This window comes from Fringilla coelebs (genome assembly GCF_963513975.1).
Source record: "Fringilla coelebs genome assembly, chromosome: 18".
Lineage (NCBI taxonomy): Eukaryota > Metazoa > Chordata > Aves > Passeriformes > Fringillidae > Fringilla > Fringilla coelebs.
The window spans coordinates 12,341,424-12,354,648 of NC_140044.1; the positions used below are offsets into that span (position 1 = coordinate 12,341,424).

A 13,225-nucleotide genomic window follows, 5' to 3' on the forward strand; every position below is an offset into this window, starting at 1 on the left:
TCAAATGGCTTGGGTTGGAAGGGGCCTAGAGGTTCATCTCATTCCAATTCCCTGCCATGGGCACTATCCCAGGTGGATCCAAGCCCTGTCCAGCCTGGCCTTGGGCACTGCCAGGGATCCAGGGGCACCCACAGCTGCTCTGGGCACCCTGTGCCAGGGCCTGCCCACCCTCCCAGGGAGGGATTTCTTCCAAAGATCTAACCCTGCCCTCTTTCATTGTGAAGCCATTGCCCTCCTTCCCATCTCTCCAGAGGCTCTGAGCTCTCCCTGGAGCTTTCTCCAGGATGAAGAACCGCAGTTCTCCAGGGCAGAGGGGCTCCAGCCCTTGGAGCATCTCCATGCCCTCCTGGAGCTCCATCAGTTCCCTGTCCTTCTCCCGAGGGAGCCCCCAGAGCTGCAGGCAGCCCCACAGGTACAGAGAGGGGAGCAGAGAGGCAGGGTCCCCTTGCTGCCCACGTGTGGGGGGAGCCTGGCACACGGGGGGCTCTGGCTGCCAGGGCACAGGGCTGGCTCCTGTCCAGCCTTTCCTCCACCAGCATCCCCAAGTCCTTCTCTCACAGGGCTGTTCTGTGTTTACCTCTCCTGGTCTGTACTGCCAGCACTGCCCTGGCACAGGAGCAGCTCCTTGACCTTGGACTTGTTGAGCCTCATTAAGTTCCTGTGGCCACACTTGTCCAGCTTGTCCAGGTCCCCCTGGATGTCATCCTGTCCTTCTGCTCCGTTGGTTCCATCCTGCAGCAGGAGGTGAGAGGTGTGGGCTCAGCTCAGCCCAGGATGAGCTGTGGGGTGAGGCAGGAGTGCCCCCTGCTCTGGCACCCCATGGTTCTCCTTGGCAGTGCCCTTTCCACAATCCACAGATCCCTCCCTGCTGCCTCTCCCACTGTGCTCCAGCTAAACTCAGGCTTTATTTTATTTCATTAAGGGCTTTCTCCCCACAGTGTGTGGTGATGAGCACGAATCCAGGGGTGAGCTCTGGGACAATGGATTATTAAAGCCTACAGTGCTTAACTGGTTTTTTAACATCTGGGGTTTTGCTCTGAAATCGAGTATTAAGTCCAAATCCAACCATGAAACTAGGTGATCTGGGAAATTTAACTTTAGCATGTGTGTAATGCTATAGCTAATCAGAATTTCATATGCTATAATAACAGGTGAAACAGTAGATGTTTAGAATAAGCCTCCTCTGCCAGAGACTCATTATATTCTGTGTTGGTAATTAATAATTTTGGATAGATTCACATGTTAAGAAGAAAAAATGGTTTTGTCTGAAATGAAAATGATTGCACAGGTGCCATAACATATTTTTCTATAAATGGGAATGCTTAGAAGTAAACAAGCCATGAGAAAACATGGGGAGCAGACAGAGTTCCAACACCTCTGCATGTTCGTGTCACCTCGAGGGAGTGTTGGTAGGGAGGTGAGGGAATGCTTTTCCAGATGAAATTTGGGAGGGGATGTAAGGAAGGACAAATCTCCATGTGGGGTGGAGTCACACAGGCTTTCTTTAAAGGGTTTTCTAAAAGTGATGGCTGTGTTTCTAAACCCCCCTCCCTGGTTGTAGCTCCTGTGCTGGAGTTTTTGGGGATTCTGAGGGAGCTCGGATGAGAGAGAACAGCTTTAACCTGACAGAGAGCAGGGTTAGATTAGATATTAGGGGAAAATGCTTTGCTGTGAGGATGTGAGGCCCTGGCACAGGGTCCCAGAGCAGCTGTGGCTGCTCCTGGATCCCTGGCAGTGTCCAAGGCCAGGCTGGATGTGGCTTGGACCCACCTGGGATAGTGGAAGGTGTCCCTGTCCCAGGGAGAGGACTGGAAGTGCTTTAAGGGCTTTAACATCCCTTGTAACACAAACTCCTCATAATTCTGTGAATTTTGATCCTAAGTAATTGTTATTTCTGCAGCTCTAATTCTCAGAAAAGCTCTTTAAATGCCAGCAGTAGGTTGAGAGCTGAGCTGGGTGCCCAGAGAGAGCCTTTGGCCTGGGAGGGCAGCAGCTGCTCAGGGGCAGCCCTGCCCTTCCATGGCTGTGGTCCAGGTGTGGGGGTTTCTGCTGAGGTTTTGGGACTCAGAGATGAGCAGGGATGCAGTGAGGCAGTGGGGAGCACTCCATGGTGTGCTCCTGATGGATGGAGCAGTGCTGCCACACTTACACCCTGGCTCCTACCTCCTTACAACCTGGTGGGCAGGACTGGAGGGGCCTTTTTATCACAACAAACCCATTTCTACTGGGATCTGTATTTCTTAGGGAAATAGTTCTTTTTTTTTGCCGAAGCAGCGAGGCAGTCATGATTTGAGGAATGAGGGCTTTACAATTAAAAATTGAAAAGCAGGTATGTTTTATTCCAGCTGGGACAGATGGGGGATATTTCCACCAAAAACATGGGGGTATTTCCACCAAGGACATGGGGGTATTTCCACCAAGAACATGGAGGTATTTCCACCAAGGACATAGGGGTATTTCCACCAAAGACATGGGGAATATTTCCACCAAAAACATGGAGGTATTTCCACCAAGGACATAGGGGTATTTCCACCAAAGACATGGGGAATATTTCCACCAAAACATGGGGGATATTTCCACCAAAGACATGAGGGATATTTCCACCAAAGACATGGGAGTATTTCCACCAAGGACATGGAGGTATTTCCACCAAAGATATGGGGGTATTTCCACCAAGGGCATGGGGGATATTTCCACCAAAGACATGAGGGATATTTCCATCAAAAACATGGGGGTATTTCCACCAAGGGCATGGGGGTATTTCCACCAAAAACATGGGGGTATTTCCACCAAGGACATGGGGGTATTTCCACCAAGGGCATGGGGGTATTTCCACCAAGGACATGGGGCTATTTCCACCAAGGACATGGGGGTATTTCCACCAAGGACATGGGGGTATTTCCACCAAAAACATGGGGCTATTTCCACCAAGGACATGGGGGTATTTCCACCAAGGACATGGGGGTATTTCCACCAAAGATATGAGGGGTATTTCCACCAAGGGCATGGGGGTATTTCCACCAAAAACACGGGGGTATTTCCACCAAGGACATGGGAATATTTCCACCAAAGACATGGGGGTATTTCCACCAAGGACATGGGGGTATTTTCACCAAGGACATGCATGCCTGGTGAGACAGATCTCAGGTTTAAACACACATTGACCCCCCAAGCCCACACCTCCCTGCCCACCCATTCCCTGCCCAGAGTCTGGGGTGGTGCCACAGCTCCTGGTGGTTGTGGCTGGGCATCTTTGATGAAGTAACATCATCTTCTTCGATGTTCTCCGCTTGACCCTTTCTTCTGGGCAGGCACGGTGGGGGTTTGGCTTTCTCTCAGGTCAGTTTGTGCTGGCCAAAATCAGGGGCCTGGTTCTTGTTGGCTCCTTAAGCAAAAGGTTCTGCTTTATGGGTTTTAACAATACCTAAGTTGTGCTTTACTGAGTTTTCTTATCTTTACGGCCTTTACCTAGCAACTAAATTCTGATGTGTTCTGTTACAAGTTTTCTCTAGCTAGCAAGTTACATTCATGTTGCGAAGTGTCTTCTGTACTTTTGCAGATTTGTTAAATAAGCAAATTTGTTAAATGAATTTGTTAAATATATTTCTGTCATTTCAATATGTTTCTGTTCTCCTCCAGCTGCCTAAGTACCTTATAAAATTCTGAATTTTCATACATGTCAGTGACCCGTTGCAAAACGTCTCTTTGGCGTTTCAGACGTACAACAGCCAGAATGAGAACAACGAGGACTACGAGATCCCTCCCATCACGCCTCCCAACCTCCCTGACCCATCCCTCCTGCACCTGGTGGACCACGAAGCTGGATACCACTCTCTGTGCCACAGCCTCCCTCCCAACAGCCTGATCCCAGCCTATCCCTACCAGAACATGGACCTGCCGGCCATCATGGTGTCCAACATGCTGAGCCAGGATGGGCACCTCCTCTCCAGCCAGCTGCCCACGGTCAGTGCCTCTCCCCCACCTCTGCCTTGCATCCAAAGCACTCTGTGTTCCCAGAGCTCAGTGTTCTGAGCTCAGCACTGTTGGTGATGAGGGCTGGGGTGTCACTGTGGTCATCGTGCTCGTGGTGGCAGTTTGGTGTCCTTTGGTGTCCTCCTGAGCCTCATTACCCACTCAGGATCAAGGCAAAGGGTTTTTCCCCCTGTGTGGAACATCCTCCCGTTGCCTTTTTTTCCCCAGTTTGGAAATGAAGCTTGAGATAATTTCAGTAAGGAGGTAATATTTTAGGGGTTGGGCTCTTTCTGCAGCAGCACTGACAGAACCAGAGCACACAGCCTCAGGCTGCACCAAGGGAAATACAGGCTGGAGATTGGGAAAAAGCTTTTCATGGAAAGAGTGATAAAGTTCTGGAATGTTCTGCCCGGGGAGGTGGTGGAGTCCCCATCCCTGGGTGTGTTTAACAAAGCCTGGATGTGGCACTAGGGGCCAGGGTTGAGTTGAGGGGTTGGGGCTGGGTTGGACTCGATGGTCTTGAAGGTCTCTCCCAACCTGGCCATTCTGTGATACTGTGAATATAAAAGTGGATTTTTATTTGAAGGATTTCAGGGGCAGTTATGGAAAGATGTCCACAAAAGCCCACCCCCCCCCCCCAGGGGTGAGTACATTTTTATAGGTTTTAGGAAATTAGCATGATTGATAAAAAGCACCAGTTAGGAGCACAAGTGGTGAGGCAACTCCCCCCCAGGTCAAGCCCCTTCTCTGGAGTCCCCCCTTGGCACTGGCTGGGCTCTGTCCATGGAATGGATCTCCAGGAGTTGTTCTCAGCCTTGGTTCCCAGGAAGAACCAAGGCAGCACTGGGGTCCTGTACCCCCAGGGCTTGGAGCTCTGGAATTTGCTTTGGTTTTCTGCCTGGGGAAAGGCCTTGGAAAATTACTGGGAAAAACCAGTCACAAATACAATGGGCTACAGAGCTATGAATATATGTGTTGTGGTGGTGTGAGGGGTCCCCAGGATGAGGTGAGAGATGAGAATCTGACTCCGAGTTCTCAGAAGGCTGATTTCATATTTTATTATATGATATGATATGATATGATATGATATGATATGATATGATATGATGTGATATGATATGATATTTATTATATTGAAAGAAATGCTATACTAAAACCATACTAAAGAATAGAAGAAAGGAGACATCAGAAGGCTCAACAAGAATAATAATAAAAACTCGTGAGTCCCGACACAGCTGGACTGGGATTGCCCGTTAAGTTAAAACATTTCACATGCTGGGTAAACAATTCTCCAAATCCCATTCCAAAGCAGCAAAACATGGAGAAGCTGAGGCTTCTCATCTTGCCAGGAGAAGAAATCCTGGTGAAGGGATTTTCCAGAAAATATCATGGTGATGTATATGCCTGAAGAACATAGAGAATATAGAAGAAAAAAAGGCAAACCCAAACCAGCATCACTCCCTGAACCAAGCAAAGTGCGTGTGCCCCATCCCCCATGGCGAGGTGGCCAACCAAAGCCCTGATGTCCTCTCTTTTCCTCCCTGTCACCCCTGTCCCACGGCAGGGTGGCAGCAGCAGGAGGAGCAGGGATGGAGGGAAAGCTCAGCTATTGATTTCAGGGGGAACAGGATCCCTCCCTGCTCTCAGCAGCCCCAGCTGCCTCACGCCGTGGGAAGGGGACACCTTGCAAAGTTTCAAATGACTCGTGCAGGGATAAACAAGGCAGGGATAATGAAGTAAAGTGAAGCTCTGGGAAGAAACTCCAGGGCTAATTAGAGCTTACAGTGCTTCTGCCTCAGCAGCACTGAGGAAAGGTTGTGGCTTGATTTTGACAGTGATATTGAATTCATACTGCTGCTGTTTAATAGCATTTTCCTCTCCAGCAGCTTCAGCCCCGTGGTTGGTTTTTGACGTGGTTTCTCTCTAAGATCATTGATTTTGAATGGCATTGATATCAAAGAGAGTTAATTTTACTTAAAGAGCGTGGCTGGGAGCCCGGCCCTGCCTGGCTGGGGAAGGCTTGGTGTTGATTGCTTCAATAGATAAGGGTCTGAAAGGTAGTGATATTTAAATATTTAAATGGGATATTATCTCTTAGTCTAGGAAAATCCCAAGGCTTTCTGAAGTCCTGATGAGTCTCTGAGTTTCATTGTTAGTGTGTTTAAGAGAAATATCATGTTCTGCCCATCAATATTGAACAGAGGCATATTTCTATGGAATTAAATATTACTGAGGGCTCTGTGTTACCTTTTAGGTTCTTAGGTGATTAAAACATTCATTTCTGAGACAGAAAGAGTCAATTTCAGATGAAACATTTTTCCCTGGTTTAATTTAAAGCACAGCCCCTTTGCCTGACCCCTATTTTCATAACACGATAATTTTATCCTGTGTTGATTGTCTCATTTTTGAGAGGCGATATTGCACTTATAAATCACTTTCTAAAATACCTAAAGAAAAAAAGAAGAGGGAAATTTATTAAGCAGCTTCTCTGTGTCTGAAATAATTTATTTTGGAGTAGTCCTTGGGAAATGTTCTCTTTCTTACTTTATGGTACTGTTTTACAAATGCAGCTTGGTGATGATAAATCAGGGCTGAGCCACAGAAGATAAGAAGGCGACTTAGTGGGCTGTAAATGTAGAATAGAGAGATTAAGATTTGTTTGCCCCTTACCACAAAAATAAAAAAAGTCCAGTGAACCCTGAATTTCCCAGCTGAGTGAATGGAACTGCTCAGTTTTGGAAACCCTCAGAGCTGTGATACACCTTCAGAGGTCCCAGCAGCAAAGGGGTCAGGGAGGGAGCTGTGTTCAGTTCTAGGTCAGAATTAAACCCTGCCTGATGCTGCCATCACAGCCCCATTTCCACTGGAGGGTGACACCTCCTGTCCCTTAGGTGGGGGATCAGCAGCAGCCCACGATGGCAGCGTGGATCCCTGGGGGTGCTGAGGGAGCAGCACCTGCACAGCAGGGCACAGAAGAATCCTGGAGAGGAAGCACACTTCAAACTCACCTGGTTAATACCTAAAGCACCTGCAAGTGCCTGAAGGGGCTCCAGGAGAGCTGGAGAGGGACTGGGGACAAGGATGGAGGGACAGGACACAGGGAATGGCTTCAAATGGACAGAGGGCAGGGATAGGATATTGGGAATGAGGAATTGTTTCCTGGCACAGGGTGCCCAGAGCAGCTGGGGCTGTCCCTGGATCCCTGGCAGTGCCCAAGGCCAGGCTGGACAGGGCTGGGAGCAGCCTGGGACGGTGGAAGGTGTCCCTGCCATGGCAGGGGGTGGGATGAGATGATCTTTAAGGTCCCTTCCAACCCAAACCATTCTGGGGCTTGTTTGCCAACCCTTCCAGAAAGAGAGGGATGATTTCACCCAGGCCAGTCTGGGAGTGAGCCTTGCCTGCTCAGAGCTCAGAGGAGGTGGCTCAGCATGCAGGGGTTTGGGGTTTGTTCCAGGACCAGCATTGCTGACACAAATGCTGGAGCTGGAGCCTCTCTCCTCCCTGCTGTAGCTCACACAGGTTTTTGCATACACAGCTTTTCCCTGCCTTGGTTGCCATGTCTGTGTGTTTGAATACAATGAGAAACAACAAGCAATTCATGGTAAAATGTTTAGACGTTGGCCAGACTTTTGCTGTAAAAATGTAACTTGAGCTTTAGGATTTTTTTAAGTCAAAAAAATAAAAAAAAAGAACAAATCTCCAACTGCTGATAAGACATGAGCCAGGACTCACCGAGTGCCATAGGATTGGTATGTTTTCCTCAGAGCTCAGAATAAAGAAAATCCAGCTGCAGGTTGCTGTCCCCTGTGTGTGTCTCTTGTGCTGGGATGTCCCACCTTACCCTCAGACTGCATTAAACCTCCCAGTGCCTCTCAAGGGTTCCCCTACTGCTCCCACTGTGACCAGCCCCAAGGGAGTTGAATCACACAGAAATTCCCATGGCAGGAGGGGAGCTGGGAGGGCAGGAGGATTTGCTGTGTGCCAGCTCCTCTCCTGCTCCAGCTCACCCTTGGGCTGTCAGATGGAGACCCTGGGAATCCCAAATCCAGCATCCCTGCAGGTTGCTCATCCCTGCAGCAGCACCACCCAGAGCACCCTCCACACCACTGTCACCAGGATATTTTTTGAAAAATCCCTTCGCCAGGATTTCTTCTCCTGGGAAGCTTCAGCTCCTCTTTGTTTTGCTCATCTGGAATGTGATTTGGAGATTGTTTACCCAGTATGGGAATGTTTTTAATTGAATGACCAATCATGGTCCAGCTGTGTCGAGGCTCTGAGGAATCATGGGTTTTTCTTTGTCATTCTTGTTAAACCTTCTGATGTATCCTTTCTCTTCCCTTAGTATAGTTTTAGTATAGCATTTCTTTTGATATGATATATGGTATATGGTATATGATATATGATATATGATATATGATATATGATATATGATATATGATATATGGTATATGATATATGATATATGATATATGATATAATATAATAACATATAATATATAATATAATAACATATAATATATATTATATAACATCTAATATAATAACATATAATAACATATAATAACATATAATATATATTATATAACATCTAATATAATAACATATAATAACATATAATAACATATAATAACATATAATATAATATAATATAATATAATATAATATAATATAATATAATATAATATAATATAATATAATATAATATAAATGTTATATTATATGTCATTATATGTTATTATATTATATGTTATTATATTATATGTTATTATATTATATGTTATTATATGTTATTATATGTTATTATATGTTATTATATTATATTAATCATTAATATATCAACCTTCTGAGAACTTGGAGTCAGATTCTCATCTCTTCCCTGATCCTGGGGACCCTCACAAACACACACACCACCGCTTGGATCTGCCCATGGACCAGCTCCACATTTCCCTGTCATGGCTCTTCACTGCTCTTTCTGTCACTTCATTTCCCCTTTTTTTCCCCCCACCCATGAGTTTTTAGAAGTTAAAGGAGTTTTCAATCCCTGAATGGGGTGCAGGGAAGCAGGGACAGATGGACAAGAGTAGGCAAAGAGATGGCACAGGATGTGATGAGTGAAGAACTGCTGGCTTGTTTGGGGAAGATTTGTTATGGTTTTTTTTTTTTGTGGTGATGATAAGAAACAAACAGAAAATTCTTACTGCAGTGGAGTTTTATTTTCTAGTGATCTCTCTTTTCCTGTGGGAAAAAAAGGAAGGAAAGAGAAGGGAAAGAGGAGGAATGGCAGGAGGGAGGGAAAATAGGAGAGGTGTGACTGTCACTGAGAAATGGGAGCAATTAGGGAAAAGTAATCAAAGAGGAAAAAAACCATGTTTTCCTTGGGAAGAGAATAACTTTGCTCACTTTGAGCATCCCAGCAGCAGCTGAGCCTCCCAGGGATCCACAGGGAGTCCTGCTGGGCTGGGATCACTCTGGGGTGGGATCTGGGGTGGTGGGGAAAGCAGGGGAGGGGGCAGAGATGTGCTGTGGATCAGTGGGGAGGTGGGAGAGCTCTGGGTTAAGGAGCTGCTGGGAATAAATGAGATTTCAGAGTGGATTTGGCAGAACATTTTTGACAGAAACAAAGGGCGATCAAGGTCAGAGCTCAGGAATCTCCAACGCAGCACAAAAATATTTCCATAAATATTGGATAGCAGCCAAGAGGGCTGGGGGTGCCTCTGCTTATCAGGGGGGACTGTGCTGGGCTGGGGGGAGCCAGGAGCCCTGACTGGGGGTACAGCACTGCCCAGAGCCCTCCAGTGCTACTCCAGGAGCCCAAAACTGTGCTCCCCAAGCCTGGCTACAGCATGCATCAAGAAACTGCCACCCTGCTTCCTCCTGCTCTGCCCTGGCCAGGGACAGTCTGGGCACAGCCATGCATTTCTGCAGGTGGCTGCATCCCTTTGGGCATGTGGCTGCATCCCTTTGGCTATGTGGCTATAGCATCCTTCAGGGCATGTGGCTGCATCCTTTAGGGCATGGGGCTGCATCCTTTAGGGCATGTGCTGCATCCTTTAGGGCATGTGCTCAGCATCCTTTGGGGCATGTGGCTGCATCTCTTTGAGCATGTGCTGCATCCTTTAGGGCATGTGCTGCATCCTTTAGGGCATGTGGCTGCATCCTTCAGGGCATGTGGCTGCATCCTTTAGGGCATGTGGCTGCATCCTTTAGGGCATGTGGTTGCATCCTTTTCACCATGTAGCTGCATCCTTTTGGGCATCCTTTTGGGCATGTGCCCAGCACCCTTTAGGGCATGTGGCTGCATCCTTTAGGGCATGTGCTGCATCCTTCAGGGCATGTGGCTATAGCATCCTTTAGGGCTTGTGGCTGCATCCCTTTGGGCAGGTGGCTGCATCCTTCAGGGCACGTGGCTGCATCCCTTTGGGCATGTGGCTGAATTCTTTATGGCATGTGGCTGCATCCTTTGGGCATGGGGCTAGCATCCTTTTGGGCATGTAGCTGCATCCTTTGGGCATGTAGCTGCATCCTTTAGGGCATCTGCCCAGCATCCTTTAGGGCATGTGGCTGCATCCTTTGGGCATGTGGCTGCATCCTTTTGGGCATGTGGCTGCATCCTTCAGGGCACGTGGCTAGAATCTTTAGGGCATGTGGCTAGCATCCTTCAGGGCACGTGGCTGCATCCCTTTGGGCATGTGGCTGCATCCTTTTGGGCATGTGGCTGCACCCTTTGGGCATGTGGCTGCATCCCTTTGGGCATGTGCCCAGCATCCTTTATGGCATGTGGCTATAGCATCCTTTGGGCATGTGGCTATAGCATCCTTTATGGCATGTGGCTATAGCATCCTTTGGGCATGTGGCTATAGCATCCTTTGGGCATGTGGCCATAGCATCCTTCAGGGCATGTGGCTATAGCATCCTTTGGGCATGTGGCTATAGCATCCTTCAGGGCATGTGGCTATAGCACCCTTTAGCTTTGTAGGTGTAATAGAGCTGGTTGGAGAGACTGACACCTCTCCCTGTGTCTGCCTCTTCCCGTTGCTTCTCACGATGAGAGATTTTTGTGACTCCTCTAAAGGCACTAAGATTTCCTTCAGCCCACTGGGGTGCCTTTTTATGCTCACAGCAAGCTGGTGCAAGGGCAGAAAGGCTTCAGGCACAGCCTGAAAGGTTTCCTTTCAGTTTGTTGAGTGGAACGGAATTATTTGAAAATTACTGAAAATCCTCCGAGGCAAAAAGGAACATCCATGGTGTAAAAAGTCACATTTCCAGTGAGCTAGGGAGCCTGTTTAGGTCGAGGTGAGAGAGTAAAATGGTGAATGGGGTGAATTGTAGAAGAAAGGTGAGTGCCACCCTGAAATTCCAGAAGGTTTCGGTTGACTTTGAACAGCTGCTTCCCAAGACAACAGGGCTTTGGTGTAGGACAGAGAGGAGAGCAGTAAAATAAAGCAGCAGGAACCCAGCTGCCTGTGTCCCACATGAGAAATGGAAAGGAAAAAAGAAAGTAGCCCTTTCCCAGAGCTGGGATGGGCATTCCTGGGGTGCTGTAGGTCCAAGGACAAGCTTGGTGCTCACCAGCCCAGGATTGTCTCCTGGGAAGCTGAGAAGCCTCAGAGAGGAATGAAAACAATAATGATCTGATTGCTACTCCTGTGTTTGCTGCTCTGGAATGTGGCTTGGACATTGTTTACCAACAGGTGAATGTTTGATTGGTTCCATGTGAATTGTTTTAATTTAATGACCAATCATGGTCCAGCTGTGTCAAGGCTCTGAGGACTCATGGTTTTTTATTACTCATTCTTGTGAAACCTTCTGATGTATCCTTTCTCTTTCTTTAGTATAGTTTTAGTATAGCATAATATAATATAATATAATATAATATAATATAATATAATATAATATAATATAATATAATATAATATAATATAATATAATATAATATAATATAATATAATATAATATAATATAATATAATATAATATAATATAATATAATATAATATAATATAATATAATATAATATAATATAATATAATATAATATAATATAATATAATATAATATAATATAATATAAAATATAACATAACATAACATAATATAATATCATATCATATCATATCATATCATATCATATCAGCCTTCTGAGAGCAAGGAGTCAGATTCTCATCTCTCACCTTGTCCTGGAGACCCTCACAAGCACCACAGTCCTGCAGGAAGATTGCAAGGCCAGAACCCAGAACCTCCAAACCCCATCCAAACTGGCCTGGGACACTTCTGGGCAACCTGTGGCAAATTTTACCACCCTCATTGTAAAAAACTCGTTATGTCAATTAAATATTGTCACAAAAACCAAGTAAGCTGTGCCAGCCTTTCCTGCAGGCCAGTGGAAATCCACGATCCCAGCAGGCAGAGTGGTTTACGTGCTGTGGGCAAATCCTTCCAATGCATCAATATTTCAATAATTTTGAGTCACTGCCTGCTGAAATAAGTTATTTAAAATAATCCAAACCCCAGTGCAGTGTACAGGCAGCATTGCCCTTCAAAGCAAGTTCCTGTTCTTCAGAAGAGCCTTTATAAATAAGCAAACCAACAGGAGCATTGCTCGTGTCACCAGCAGCAAAAACTTCCCTGAGTTCCCCTTGTTTCAGACCTGGATGAGTTTTCACTGGCAATTTTGTGTTGTGAGCTTCAAGGTTTTGACTAATTTGGCTTTCTGTTTATTAATGGTTCAGTATTTAAAAACTAAACTCCCAAACATGAGGTGGAAAATAGTAATAACACAACCCTACATGAAGGGTTCTTTGTATTAAGCAGAGCCCTGTTTGCAATTCCCTGCTAGTGTTTTTCTCAGAGGCAATAAATGAAAGAAATATGTCTTTTTAAATTTTATAAAACTCAGAAAAATGGTTTTAAACAGCTTTTCTTCACCTTCTATAATTATTTATTTTCAAACAGTCCTTCAGGGTAATGTTCCGTTTTCTTATTTCACACTCCTTTTTCTCATAAATGAACCATCACTTCAATAAATCATTATGAAAACAGAGACTAACACAAACCCTGAAAGGTTGAAAGATTTATGTAACACATTTATGTTTTCCATTTTCTCATTCTGGTACTCCACTGCTAAAGCTAAGCTAATAAAAGCTGCTATTAATATTTCTTGTTGCCTGGCAACCACTGAGAGGGAGTAATAGCTTTAGCTAGAAAAATAGATGACCGATAAGGAAAAATTCAATTCTTTTATTATCTCAAGGGAAAA

The 13,225-nt window shown here is 45.9% G+C and overlaps 1 protein-coding gene across 1 annotated transcript in view; it reads left to right on the forward strand.

The window, feature by feature from the left end:
• TOX2 (TOX high mobility group box family member 2) overlaps nt 1-13,225 on the forward strand; it is a gene marked incomplete at its 5' end in the record, with an annotated part of 168,446 nt that overhangs the window by 92,198 nt on the left and 63,023 nt on the right. Inside the window, one exon of the mRNA XM_084217682.1 lies at nt 3,718-3,963. Within this exon, the coding sequence (XP_084073808.1) occupies nt 3,718-3,963 (246 nt within the window). The remainder of the gene's footprint in view (nt 1-3,717; nt 3,964-13,225) is intronic.